The sequence below is a fragment of the Pelophylax lessonae genome (genome assembly GCF_965119305.1).
Source record: "Pelophylax lessonae genome assembly, chromosome: 6".
Lineage (NCBI taxonomy): Eukaryota > Metazoa > Chordata > Amphibia > Anura > Ranidae > Pelophylax > Pelophylax lessonae.
In genome coordinates, this window is record NC_138773.1 from 42,059,757 (window position 1) to 42,074,179 (window position 14,423).

Sequence of the window (14,423 nt, forward strand, 5' to 3'; positions counted from 1 at the left end):
AGCATTCTTACCACTGACCACCAATGTAAGGACTATTTTTCCCACTGACCACTAATGTAAGGGCCATTGTTTCCACCAATGTAAGGGGCATTATTCCCACTGACTACCAATGTAAGGGGCATTCTTCCCACTGACTACCAATGTAAGGGACATTCTTTCCACTGACTACCAATGTAAGGAGCATTCTTCCCACTGACCACCAATGTATGGACTATTTTTCCCACTGACCACTAATGTAAGGGCCACTGTTTCCACCATTGTTTCCACCAATGTAAGCGACATTCTTCCCACTGATCACCAATGTAAGGGACATTCTTCCCACTGATCACCAATGTAAGGGGCATTCTTCCCACTGATCCCCAATGTAAGGGTCATTGACACCTGATAAATTTGGTTTGGTAAGGTTTCCCAAGTCCCAAAAATCTGTGATTTTTTTCAGCTTCTACAGTGGTCCCACAGGTATGGGATATGCGCAGAGGCAAACTGACAGGTCGGTCGATTCGGCCATGGTCCAAGGCCCAGGCAGTGCGCTGTCAATGTGTTCAGGTTTGGCTTGAAGAAAAGCCACAGACTCGCTAATGGACACAGAGATGGCCTGTGTTTGAAAGGAACCACCCTATAGGTCCCAATATACTCCTTTGTAGTCTCTAATGGGGCCTTGAGGGGGGTCTCTCTCTAACAGAGACTCTCTAATGACCACTGAGAGGGCCTCTGTTAGAGAGACCCCCCTCCAGGTCCCATTAGACTCTGTTTTAGTCTCTAATGGTGTCTTGAGGGGGCGCTTTCTAAGAGACTCTTTAATGGGCACAGAGAGGGCCTCTGTTAGAGAGAGACCCCCCCTCCAGGTCCCATTATACACTTTTATAGTCTCTAATGGGACCCGGAGAGGACATTTTCTGATGGACTCTCTAATGGCCACTGAGAGTGCCTCTGTTAGAGAGAGACCCCCCTCCAGGTCCCATTAGAGTTGCCTGCTTCACTTCCTGTATTTTGTTTATTGTTGAGTGTTAAGGGATTATGGGAGGATCCCAGGGAAATGAAAGCTCCTTAGGGGAGTATCTCTGTGTTTGAGTGCATTTATACACTTTTTGTTATGTTTTTCAATTAGATTGGGTTAAAAAGTTTATATATATATATAGAAAATTTCATGGACATTCAGCGCGGCAGAGACGAGAGAGCCAGTAAGCTGGGGGTGAGAGACTGAATCACCATCCCAGCTGGGATGGTGACTCAGCGTCTCTCACCTTCAGCTTACTGGCTCTCTCGTCTCTGCCCCGCAGAATGTCCATGAAATTTTCTATATTTCATTTGGATGAAGGTGCCTTTATATAATATATATATATATATATATATATATATATATATATATATATATATATATAATATAGCTGTGTGCAATAGATTTTTCATATATATAGATATGTGTATGTATATATATATATATATATATATATATATATATATATATATATATATATATATATATGTATATATATATATATATATATTATATATATATATGTTTTTTTTTTTTTTACTTTTTTTACTTATAACACTGTATTGTATTTGCTTTTATTCATTTGTGCAAAATGCATGGGCAGGGCCTGGCAGGGTGCCTTTGCTTTACTTGGTCCGGGGGCCCTGAGTGTTGTCAGTCTGCCCCTGGATATGCGTATTTATAATGTGCCAAACAGTACCAATGTAACTAAGCAATAAAATCCATACCTGGAGTTCAGCTTTAATAATGAGAACACAAAACCCTTTCCTGTTACATAAATCCTCCCAGTGCTGAGGCGGAATACTCTGGTGGAGCTTTGAAGAGTTAAGTTCCCTATTTTGTACTTGCGTTTTCCCTCAGCGATCTTTGTGAATAAAAAGTTTGTGGTGTTGTGCTGAGTTGACTGCTGAGAAGTTCGGACACCCTCTTCCTCCCCTGTACGCCCACTCGGCAGGTGCAGGCCAACTCCCATGGGTGCCTAGGCTGCCGAGAAGTTTACGCTGAAGTGATTCTTCAGTCTTCGGCAACTCTTGCACACTTTGTACCTCGCTCGGACCATGTTGGTGCTTCTGCTCTTCTGTTTTTGCGTAGCCAACTTTGTCCATTCAAAGGAGGACTCTGGGATCATCAACGTTTCAGCCGAAGGTAAGAGAACACACATTAATGTATGTAGATTAGCCAGTCAACATAGAATTCTAGTCCAAATTTTTCGTTAAAGGCAGAACCAGCATTAATTTTGTTAACCAAAAACGTAGTTAGTTACATTAATAATGCATCTTGTTTCATTGCGTGCGTTTGTTGGCTTGTGAATTACCCATGGTACCCCAGTGGGAAAACTTTTCCAGAGTCCCTGGGCCATTTCTCCTTATAAGAATCGTGATTGTTAGGTTTTGTAGTCTACACTTACATACACGTTTTAAAACGGCATTCAAGATTAAAGTAGTTATAGCATGCTAAGTGCCTATGTGAATGAGCCAATCCTGCACACTCCCGATGGGGCAAAATATAATAAAATATAATGTAAAAAACAAATATAATGTAATGATATATAATAAAACAAGTCTGAGTTATTTCAACTCCCTGCTTTTGAATATTATGTAGTATGTAGCTGACATTACATTGTGCTTTATAGAATGCTTAGAGCAGTGGTGGTAAACCTTCTTGATATGAGGTGCATCAAGTGCGAAACCCAACATCTCCAAAGGGGCGCTCATGAAATTCAGTGAATCTTCATTATGAAAGACAGCAGAAACACGGCAGGATATAGTTAAAGACTATGAGCATGAAACAACAGATGATCAAGGACTGCAGACATGACACAATAGATGGTCAGAGACTGCAGACATGACACAATAGATGGTCAGAGACTGCAGACATGACACAATAGATGGTCAGAGACTGCAGACGTGATACAGGAAATGGCCAGAAACCGCAGGAATGATACAAGAGATGGCCAGAGACAGTGGACACAATATAAGAGATAGTCTCAGACTGCTGACATGATAAAAGAGATGGTCAGAGACTGCAGACATGATAAAAGAGATGGTCAGAGACTGCAGACATGATACAAGAGATGGTCAGAGACTGTGGACATGACAAAAAAGATGGTCAGAGACTGTAGGCATAATACAAAAGATGGTCAGAGACTGCAGACAGGATACAAGATATGGTCAGAGACTGCTGCCATGATACAAGAGATGGTCAGAGACTGTGGACATGATACAAGAGATGGTCAGAGACTGCTGACATGATACAAGAGACGGTCCGAGACTGCAGACATGATACAAGAGATGGTCAGAGACTACTGACATGATACAAGAGATGGCCAGAGACAGTGGACACAATATAAGAGATAGTCTCAGACTGCTGACATGATACAAAAGATGGTCAGAGACTGCAGACAGGATACAAAAGATGGTCAGAGACTGCAGACATGATACAAGAGATGGTCAGAGACTGTGGACATGATACAAGAGATGGTCAGAGATTGTGGATATAATATGTGATGATCAGAGATTGTGGACATGATACAGGAGATGGTCAAAGACTGCAGACATGATACAAAAGATGGTCAGAAACTGCAGACATGATACAAATGATGGTCAGAGGCTGCAGACATGATACAGGAGATGGTTAGAGACTGCGAACATGGATAAAGAGATGGTCGGAGACTGCAGACATGATACAAAAGATGATCAGAAACTGCAGACATGATACAGGAGATGGTAATAGACTGTGGACATGATACGAAGGTGGTCAGAGACTGCAAACATGATACAAGAGATGGTCAGAGACTGCAGACATGATACAAGAGATGGTCAGAGACTGCAGACAGGATACAAAAGATGGTCAGAGACTGCAGACAGGATACAAAAGATGGTCAGAGACTGCAGACATGATACAAGAGATGGTCAGAGACTGTGGACATGATACAAGAGATGGTCAGAGACTGTGGACATAATATAAGAGAGGTTATAAATTTTGGACATGATACAAGAGATGGTCAGAGACTGCAGACATGATACAAGAGATGGTCAGAGACTGCAGACATGATACAAGAGATGGTCAGAGACTGCAGATATGATACAAGAGATGGTCAGAGACTGCGGACATGATACAAGAGATGGTCAGAGACTCCGGACATGATGCAAGAGATGGTCAGAGACTGCAGACATGATATAAGAGATGGTCAGAGACTGCAGACATGATACAAGAGATGGTCAGAGACTGCAGACATGATACAAGAGATGGTCAGAGACTGCAGATATGATACAAGAGATGGTCAGAGACTGCGGACATGATACAAGAGATGGTCAGAGACTCCGGACATGATGCAAGAGATGGTCAGAGACTGCAGACATGATATAAGAGATGGTCAGAGACTGCAGACATGATACAAGAGATGGTCAGAGACTGCAGACATGATACAAGAGATGGTCAGAGACTGTGGACATGCTGCTGGAGACTGTCTTAAACTGTGAACATGCTATAGGAGTTATAACAAAGTGTAATTAACCCCCAGTGGCCTAACGGGCACATAAACATCCATCACACTCAGCAGATAAAATAGCGCTGCTGAGTGTGATTGATGTTTATGTGCCGTTAGGCCACTGGAGGTTAATTACACTTTGTTATTTGTCTGTGCGGTTACAGCGGCTGCTTCTTTATATTTGAAAATGTATTATTTATATATATATCAAACCCAGTTTTTTTTTTACCAATATCCACAACATACAAACTCCATGCACATGCTGGCATTGTGCTACTATAACACAATGCTAGAACCAAGATCCGTAAATTGAAGTGCAAGCATCTAAGTCTCCATGTTGCCTTCTTAATTACAATGCAATTCTGTTATTGACATTCAGCAAAGCACGGCACTCAATTCCCTTAATATTTCACATCCTCAGTTAGAAATGTTCTCCTCTACTATCTCATCAAATCAATAATGATACATACAGATACACGAATACCTAGCAAGGCGAAAATAATCTCCTTTTGTAGATCTCACATTACATTATATTTTGTTGAATATTGAGAGACCGCCATGCCACATAAAGAAAATAAAAATCAAATAACAGTGGAACTATAGGAATCTCCCTCTGTGAAAAAGTTTTTATTACCTGTTAATTCTGCCAATAGAGACATTATTTTCCCACTTCCTGTAAAAGGGTGACAACACTGTTTGTCCTGCTGTGAAATCACACAGCAGTGCTGTCACCTTGTGTAGTCTTCGATGGACATGTGACAACCATGTTTATTATGCAGTGAAATAGCACAGCATCATTGTCTCCTCTTGGACAGAGTAGTTTTTGATAGACATGGTGTTTAAAACATGTTATAATATAAAAGTATGTAAGGCGCTATACTGCAGTATCACAATGTGGATAAATATCAGCAGCCAGAGAGAGGTGCAGAGCCTGGTATGTGGACTTGTCTGGGCGACCTCAGAGTGACCAATGGGATAAAGACAATATACCAAAACACACAGTCAAAATGCTGTAGGAAGGTCCTATCATATATCAGATAGGACCTCCCTGGAGCACCTTGACTGTGTCTTTTTGTATATTGTTTAACCACTTGCCCTCCAGAAGATTTACCCCCCCTTCATGACCAGGCCATTTCTTTTGCACTTCAGCACTGCGTTACTTTAACTGACAATTGCGCAGTTGTTCAACGCTGTTCCCAAATAAAATAAAATTGATGTCCTTTTTTCCCCAGAAATAGAGCTTTCTTTTGGTGGTATTTGATCACCTGTGCGATTATTATTTTTTGCGCTATAAACAAAAAAATGTCGACAATTTTGAAAAACACATTCACATTGATTCACATTCACACATCCAATAAAAAAAATTGATAAAAATCGAATTTCTTCATTAATTTAGGCCAATATGTATTCTGCTACATATTTTTGGTAAAAAAAAATCCCTAAAAGCATATATTGTTTGGTTTGCGCAAAAATTATAGCATCTACAAATTATGGGATATTTTTTTACTGGTAATGGCAACTTATAGTGGGACTGCGATATTGTGGCGGACAAATCTGACACTAACTGACACTAAGGGGGAGATTTACTAAAGCTGGAGAGTGCAAAATCTGGTGCAGTTCTACATGGAAACCAATCAGCTTCTAGGTTTTATTGTCAAAGCCTCATTGAACAAGCTGAAGTTAGAAGCTGATTGGTTAACATGCACAGCTGCACCAGATTCTGTGTGCACCAGTTTTATTAAATCTCCCCCTTACTGACACTTTTTGGTGACCAGTGACACTAATACAGTGATCAGTGCTAAAAATTATGCACTGTCACTGTACTAATGACACTGACAGGAAAGGGGTTAACATTAGGGGCAATCAAAGGGTTTAATGTGTTCCTAGCATGTGCTTGTGTACTGTGGGGGAGGTGCCTTTACTAGGGGAAGGCATAGATCCATGTCTCTGCTTTGCAGGAACACAGGATCCATGCCTTCCCACTGACAGAACGGAGATCTGCATTGTTTACATAGATCACCGTTCTGCCTGTGTGGTGAACAATCAGCGGGTGCCGGCGGACATCGAGTCTGCGGTACCCACCACTGGGCTCCCGCTGAGTGTGATCACAACGGGAGCGGGCCACCGGCATCTGACCCGGAGGTGTCAGATCACGTGCTAGGTACATAATCTGGGGCAGAGCGGCCGCCCTGCTGCAACATATCTATGGTGAGCAGTCCGCAAGTGGTTAGAATATGTGATCACCTGTTTGTTCTTCAAGCTTTCACACAGGTCTCGTAGCGCATTCTGCTGAGTTTATTAACATTTACTGCTCAAGCTGTAAAGAAGGGGGAGGCTCCGAAATGCGTTGATTGTTTCTGATGCCCTTAACCATTCAATGTTTGAAAAAGTCCTTCAAGTGAGATTAACTTTGTTTACCTCCGTACACATCCAAGAATTTACCATCAGGTAGGACAGGCAGTAAACAGAAGGGCTTCATGGCAGCCAATGTAGAGAACCCATTGGAATTTCCCAAAGCCAAGTCCAGAGAAAGCAGATAAAAAAAGTCACCACCAAAAAAAAAAAAAAGGCCACATACTCTAATACAGGGCTTCTCAACCAGGGTTCCATGGAACTCCAGGGTTCCTCCTGAGGTTGCTGGAGGTTCCTTGAGCAATGGGCAATTTCTTCCTCTCCGATAAGTTAACAATGACACCATTATTCCTTTTAGCTATCTCTAAGGGGGGTAATTACCCCCAATGATGAGAAGAGTAAGGAGCGTTCTTCCCACTGGCTGTCACACTAATGTATCATGAGTTGTAGACTTTTAATTTTTATCAGGGGTTCCCCAAGACCAGAAATTTATTTCAAGGGTTCTTCCGTGTTGAAAAGGTTGAGAAAGGCTGATATAATATTTCGTTGCCTTTGATTGCGGCATGCATTTGCTGTGGCATTGTTTAGATAAGCTTCTGCAATGTCACAAGATTTATTTCCGTCCAATGTTGCATTTATTTTTCACCAAGATCTTGTATTGATGATGAGGGAGTCGGACCACTGTGCAAAGCTTTCTCCAGCACATCCCAAAGATTCTCAATGGGATTCAGTTCTGGACTCTGTGGTGGCCAATCCATGTGTGACAATGATGTCTCATGCTCCCTGAACCACTCTCTCACAATTTGAGCCCGATGAATCCTGGCATTGTCATCTTGGAATATGCCCGTGCCATCAGGGAAGAAATAATCCATGGATGGAATAACCTGGTTATTCAGGTGGTCAGCTGACCTCATTCTTTGGGCACATGCAGTAACTATCCAATAGGAGAGTTACTTCATGCTTAGTTTAGTTAGTTGCTTAGTTAATTCCAGGTGGCGACTTTTGTTTTTAGCCAGGCAGTGTATATTTAGTAATTACATAGGCATACACGTAGGGTGTGACAGGTGTGCCTGGGCACACCCTGTGTGGCGCAGATTCCCCCTGTTTAGACCCTTGATATTTCACCAAAGCCCCCTAACAGGGCTCCTAAAAAGAAGTTGTAAAAATATATCTTTTTAATGAATTAAACTTGTAAAAAATAATAAATAAAAACTCCTGACACCATCCATTGCTCTACTGACACAGTTAGTAAATATACACAAGCACACTCAGGCATATGTGTTTGAGCTTTGGGGTGCACACCCTACTACTATAGGCTGTGCACGCCTATGAGTAATTATAACCGCATGCCGACCGCCTCACATAAGAGGATGGCGGCAATGCGGCTCTCCTATGCCGGAGCATGTACCTAGTATTTGATCTTTCACTTCCGGGTAGGGGTGCGTGCGGGCCGGCTGTGCTGTGATTAGACACAGCACAAGTGGGTCGGAGGCTTCCAGCCGATAGATGATCGCCAGCACTCACTGATTGGCAAGGAGCAGAGGCCTAACTAGAACCTTCAGGGCCCCGGTGCAAGAAACCATGAAGGGTCCCCTGGACCCCTGGCCGGGGCCCTTCCCTTCAAACCTGGGGCTCTTCTCACTGATCCTGGGGCCTTTTAGTCTCATTGCGGGGCCCTTTATTACGGTCCTGTAGTGGGACCCTTTCACAAGTTCTGCAGTGGGCCCCCTTCCTGCCATCTTGGGGCCTCCCCACGGTGGTGGAATGCCAGGGGCCCGGTCGCAAGTGTGACCTTCGCGATCCTGGAAGTGCACCCACTGGTGTCAGTAGTTTTTATTTTTTGGTGTTTTAACTGTATTATTTTTTATCATTTTCTTTTATTTTTTTACAATGTCACTGACTATGACTCTGCTGTCCATTCAGAAAAGGAAGAAGCTGGTAAATTACATATTTACCGACCCCTTCCTGGTTCTCTATTGTGACACCTCCCCTGCAGCAGCTGGCAGGAGAGGGGAGGGAGCACAGTGGGGGGGGGGGGGGGCAGCACAGTAGGGGGGGGGACCAGGGGAGCACACAGGGGCCCAGAGACAGCAGAACACAAGAGAACTGGATAGGAGGAGTGGCAGGGGCAGCATACAGAGGAATCAATCTCCTCCATTTTCCTCCTGCAGCTACAGGAGGAAAAAGGAGGACAGTGATTTCTCTACATGCTGCCCCCGCCCCTCCTATCCAGGTGTACAGGGGAGCCACACAGCCCCCTGGGGCATGGGGCCCGGTTGCAACTGCAATCCCTGTAGTTACACCCCTGGCAAGGAGAAACGCAGAACAGACCTCTCAGGGCCGGCCCTACCATGGGTCCAGCTGGGTCCATTGGACCCAGACGGCACTTTGAGAGGGGCAGCAAACTGACGCCCAAGATTTTTTTTTCCAGCAGTTTTGTGTGTCATCAGTTTTCAGCGCATTATGGGTGTCATTTCCCCATCTCATACTGCTGCCCATCGTGTAAACTGATGAGTATGATGAGGCGGAGCGTCTACTCTGGGGAACATCCCTCGTGTGATTGTGATGTGCGCAATGACGTCAGACATCCATTTTGGACCCAGGCAGCACAATGTCTTGGGGCAGCCCTGAGATCTCTGCGAATGTAAACAAGGCAGAGCTCTGTCCTGTCAGTAAGGATGTGCTGGATTTTGTTTCCCTGCCAGGCAGGGAATAAAATCCAGCACTTCCCTTAGTAAAATCATCCATATAGTACACACAAAAACACTGGACAGGCACACATTTAACCCTTTGATCACCCTAGATGTTTAACCCCTTCTCGGTCAGTGTCATTAGTACAGTGCATATTTTTAGCACTGATCACTCTATTAGTGTCACTGGTTCCCACAAAGTGTCAGTTAGTGTCAGATTGTCCGCCACAATATCGCAGTCCCGTTATAAGCTGCTGATCACCACCATTACTAGTATAAAAAAAAAAATTCCAGCGTATACAGTATATACAATTGTTTGTAGATGCTAAAACCTTTGCGCAAACCAATCAATATACACTTTTTGGGATTTTTTTTACCTAAAATATGTAACAGATATTCATAAAATATACACTGTGGCCCTCGTGCTAAAGACTTTGTGGGCTCCCCGCTTTGAAGGTATGGTCCTAGTTTATATTAATATCCTCTAGTAGCTAAATCCTTTTATTGTTTCTTGCACATGGTACCAATGTATGAACATCAGATATTCCTGGCCAAAAGTTCCTGCGTAAAAATGCATGATGGGCTGTATAGCTCATGCGCATTACTGCGTGTATGCATGCACACGTGTAAAAATCCTTTGTAGCTGTTTCTTGGGGCAGTTTTTTTTTTAAACTGATCTATAAGGCTCGGTTCACATATATGCGATGCGGGAAGGCAGCGAATTCGCAGCCTGTTCCCGCATCGCACACACACCCCCGGCAGTTCACACTGCCATATGCGATACGCTGGGGGTGTCAATGTAATCTTAACGACACCCCCAGTTTGATCGCATATCGCAGTGCGATCGTGCAGCTCGCACAGGATCGGATCGCACAAGTGTGAACCGCTGTGCGATCCGATCCTGATGCGGCTAGAAAAAAGGGTCCTGTGCGTGTTTGGTGCGGCTGCGGTGCGAATTTAGCCATACAAACTGTATGGCTAAACTCGCACCGCACAGCCGATCGCATGTAATGTCGGAGCAGTGCGCTCCGATATTACATGCGAACCCCGCACACGCACAAGTGTGAACCGGGGCTGAGGGGTGGATGTTTATGTCTCTATGTAAAAACAATGGGCTGCATTTGGATCAGTAAAAACAATGCCTGAATGTCTAAAAGTGAAGAGACAGGAAAAATGTAAAAAAAAAAAAAAAAATATATATATATATATATATATATATATATATATATACAGTGCCTTGCGAAAGTATTCGGCCCCCTTGAACTTTGCGACCTTTTGCCACATTTCAGGCTTCAAACATAAAGATATAAAACTGTAATTTTTTGTGAAGAATCAACAACAAGTGGGACACAATCATGAAGTGGAATGAATTTATTGGATATTTCAAACTTTTTTAACAAATAAAAAACTGAAAAATTGGGCGTGCAAAATTATTCACCCCCCTTAAGTTAATACTTTGTAGCGCCACCTTTTGCTGCGATTACAGCTGTAAGTCGCTTGGGGTATGTCTCTATGAGTTTTGCACATCGAGAGACTGACATTTTTGCCCATTCCTCCTTGCAAAACAGCTCGAGCTCAGTGAGGTTGGATGGAGAGCGTTTGTGAACAGCAGTTTTCAGTTCTTTCCACAGATTCTCGATTGGATTTAGGTCTGGGCTTTGACTTGGCCATTCTAACACCTGGATATGTTTATTTGTGAACCATTCCATTGTAGATTTTGCTTTATGTTTTGGATCATTGTCTTGTTGGAAGACAAATCTCCGTCCCAGTCTCAGGTCTTTTGCAGACTCCATCAGATTTTCTTCCAGAATGGTCCTGTATTTGGCTCCATCCATCTTCCCATCAATTTTAACCATCTTCCCTGTCCTATTTAGGATCACAGGTCTCTATGATCATTTCGCAAGCCCATCCCCCATACCGTTAGTAAACACCCCTAGGCTCACACTTAACCCTTTGATCACCCCTGGGTTAACCCCTTCCCTGCCCTTGTCATTATTACAGTAACAGTGCATATTTTTAGCACTGATTGCTGTAGTAATGTCACTGGTCCCCCCTAAAAGTGTCAAAAAAGTCAGTTAGGGGTCCGATCTGTCCACTGCAATGTTGCAGTACCGCTAAAAATCGCAGATCGCTGCCATTACTAATAAAAAAAAAATTAAAAATGACATAAATATTTCCCCTAGTTTTTAGACGCGATAACTTTTGCGCAAATCAATCAAAATATGCTTATTGCGATTTTGTTTTTACCAAAAATATGTAATGTTATATAGCAGAAAGTGAAAAGTATAGTTTTTTTTTTTTGTTTTTCAGAAATGTCGCTCTTTTTTTGTTTAGTGCAAAAAAAAAAAATCACAGAGGTGATCAAATACTACCAAAAGAAAGCTATGTTTGTGGGAAAAAAGGACGTCAATTTTATTTGGGTACAGCGTCACACAACCACGCAATTTTCCGATAAAGTAGCATAGTGCCGAATCGCAAAAAATGGACTGGTCATTAAGGGGGCAAATCCTTCTGGTCCAGAAGTGGTTAAAGGATCTATTATTCTCTTCCAGAAGAGGAGCTTACACTTCCCACCTCAGTCGCCCACATTATTATTAATTTATTTTTAGTTTTTATTATAAATACAATATTAAATACAGGGGCGGCTCGGTTCCTGGAATTAGGCTGTTTGTGGATGTTTATCGTATACATAGCATCCACAATCGAGGATGTGTGTAGACCTTGTTTTCTTTTACAGGAACTAAACTTTACACTTCTTGAATTCTGAGTTCCTTTTCTAACTTAAATATGTTTTTGCTGGAGCATTATTTTCCCAGATAGCAACCAATTGTGCTGCAAGTTTGAAAACGATTTTCTAAGCTATTGCTAGACTTACCAGGCTTCACAAGTTTGTTGCACAATTGCACAACTGCAGCCGCATTGCGTGACTCCAGATCAACTTTCTTCTGCAAGTCTGCTGCAAGTTCTGGTTCAGTTATAATGTGCAATAGTCCTCCCACCACAGGGGGGCACTGTGACTGAATCTTCAAGCTGTAAACTTGCAGAGCTCTTGCTGTAGACTCACCTTTTCAACTTTGCTCTTGCTAGAGACTTGCCGTGCAAATTTGCTACAAATTGGAAAAGTGTCAACTAGAACTTTAAGTGCTCTGCAGGGGTATAACTTTCCAGTGAAAATGTGCAGCAAGTTAACAGACTTACAATTCAACTCCGCCACATATTTGTGGAACGTTATCCTTCCTATCTGGGTTACAATCCCTTCCACCGATTGGAGAATACAGGAAGGTATTTTATGTAAGGCTCAGTCCACCCAAAACTCGCCCATCCACTGATCTCCTGTAGATCTCTGAAAATCTAGTGTTGGGAACCTTGAACCAAGGGTTCCCAGCTCCGCCTTCTGCTGTACTCTTGAATTGGGACCCTTTATTTATATGACGTTATAGAGAGAAGAGAGAAGATGAGTTCCCACTGTTGAAGTTCACAGAAGATGAACACTCTGTTGATTAACCGATCCTTTAACCACTTGCCGACCGCCTGCTGCATATTTACTGCAGCAGACTGGCTCGGCTGCGCGAAACGACGTAGCTGTACGTCGGTCGCATGCGTGGTGCTGGGGGGCGAGCGCTTGCCGCTGGCGGCGCACTCCTGCCCCCACTAGGCAGCAGGGATGCCGATCCATGGGACCGGCGGCACCGATTGCTGCTGGCCACCCGCTCCCCACTGAGAGAGAAGGATGGTCTGCTGTTGTAAACACAGCGGATCGTTCTTCTTTCTGACATGATCACAGTCAGACCGCCTGTGAACCTTCTATATAGGATCACAGGTCTCTATGATCATTTCACAAGTCCCTCCTTCATACAGTTAGAAGACACTCCCCTAGGCTCACACTTAACCCTTTGATCACCACCAGTGGCGGTTGGTGCTTCACGTGCCGGGGGGGGGGATGGCAGATGGACCACACCATACCACCCCAGACCACACCAGCTCCAGCCCGCACACCTAACCCCCCCCCCCGGTCGCTGGCTCACTCACCCTGGGCAGGCAGCGGCGGCTTCCCCTGCATCTCCTCCTCCTCCTTGTCCAATAGCATGGCTTCTACTTTCGGCCAATCGGGAAACGGGCCAGTAAGAGAATCAGTGTGGTAATAGCGAATATTCATTCGCTAATGTCCCACAACTGGGTGGGCTCAGGGTGCAGTGCTCTACGCCCCGAGCCCACCCTTTTTTGAAGCCTATTAGAGCCTCTGGCTCAAATCACGTGCTTCAAAAAAAAAAAAAAACCCCATTGGAATCCATGCATCCAGCGCCTGCATGTGGATTAGGGAGCCGGACGAATGGATGGGGGGGCGGTGCCCCTGCGCCCCCAATGGACGGGCCTCCACTGATCATCACTGTGCTAACTCCTTCCCTGCCAATGTCATTATTACACTAACAGTGCATATTTATAGCACTGATTACTGTAGTAATGTCACTGATACCCCCCAAAAGTGTCAAACATGTCAGTTAGGGGTCCGATCTGTCCGCCGCAATGTCGCAGTCCTGCTAAAAATCACTGATCACCGCCATTACTAGTACAAAACAAAAAGACACAAATCTTTCCCCTAGTTTGTAGACGCGATAACTTTTGCGCAAACCAATCAAAATACGCTTATTGCAATTTTTCTTTTACCATAAATATGTAGCAGAATACAAATTGACCTGAAAGGATGAAAAATTTTGATTTTGATTTTTTTTTTTTAATGGGGAAAGTTATATAGCAGAATGTGAAAAATATTGTTTTTTTTTTTTTTTTTTTCAGAATTGTCGCTCTTTTTTTGTTTAGAGCGCAAAAAAAAAATAAATAAAAATGCACAGGTGATCAAATACCACCAAAAGTAAGCTCTATTTGTGGGAAAAAA

At 43.4% G+C, this 14,423-nt stretch overlaps 1 protein-coding gene across 1 annotated transcript in view; it reads left to right on the plus strand.

Moving 5' to 3' along the window:
- Nucleotides 1-1,796: 1,796 nt before the first annotated feature.
- CD19 (CD19 molecule) overlaps nt 1,797-14,423 on the plus strand; it is an 85,437-nt gene continuing 72,810 nt past the window's right edge. The window contains exon 1 of the mRNA XM_082262300.1: nt 1,797-2,143. Within this exon, the coding sequence (XP_082118426.1) occupies nt 2,056-2,143 (88 nt within the window). The 5' untranslated portion in view covers nt 1,797-2,055. The remainder of the gene's footprint in view (nt 2,144-14,423) is intronic.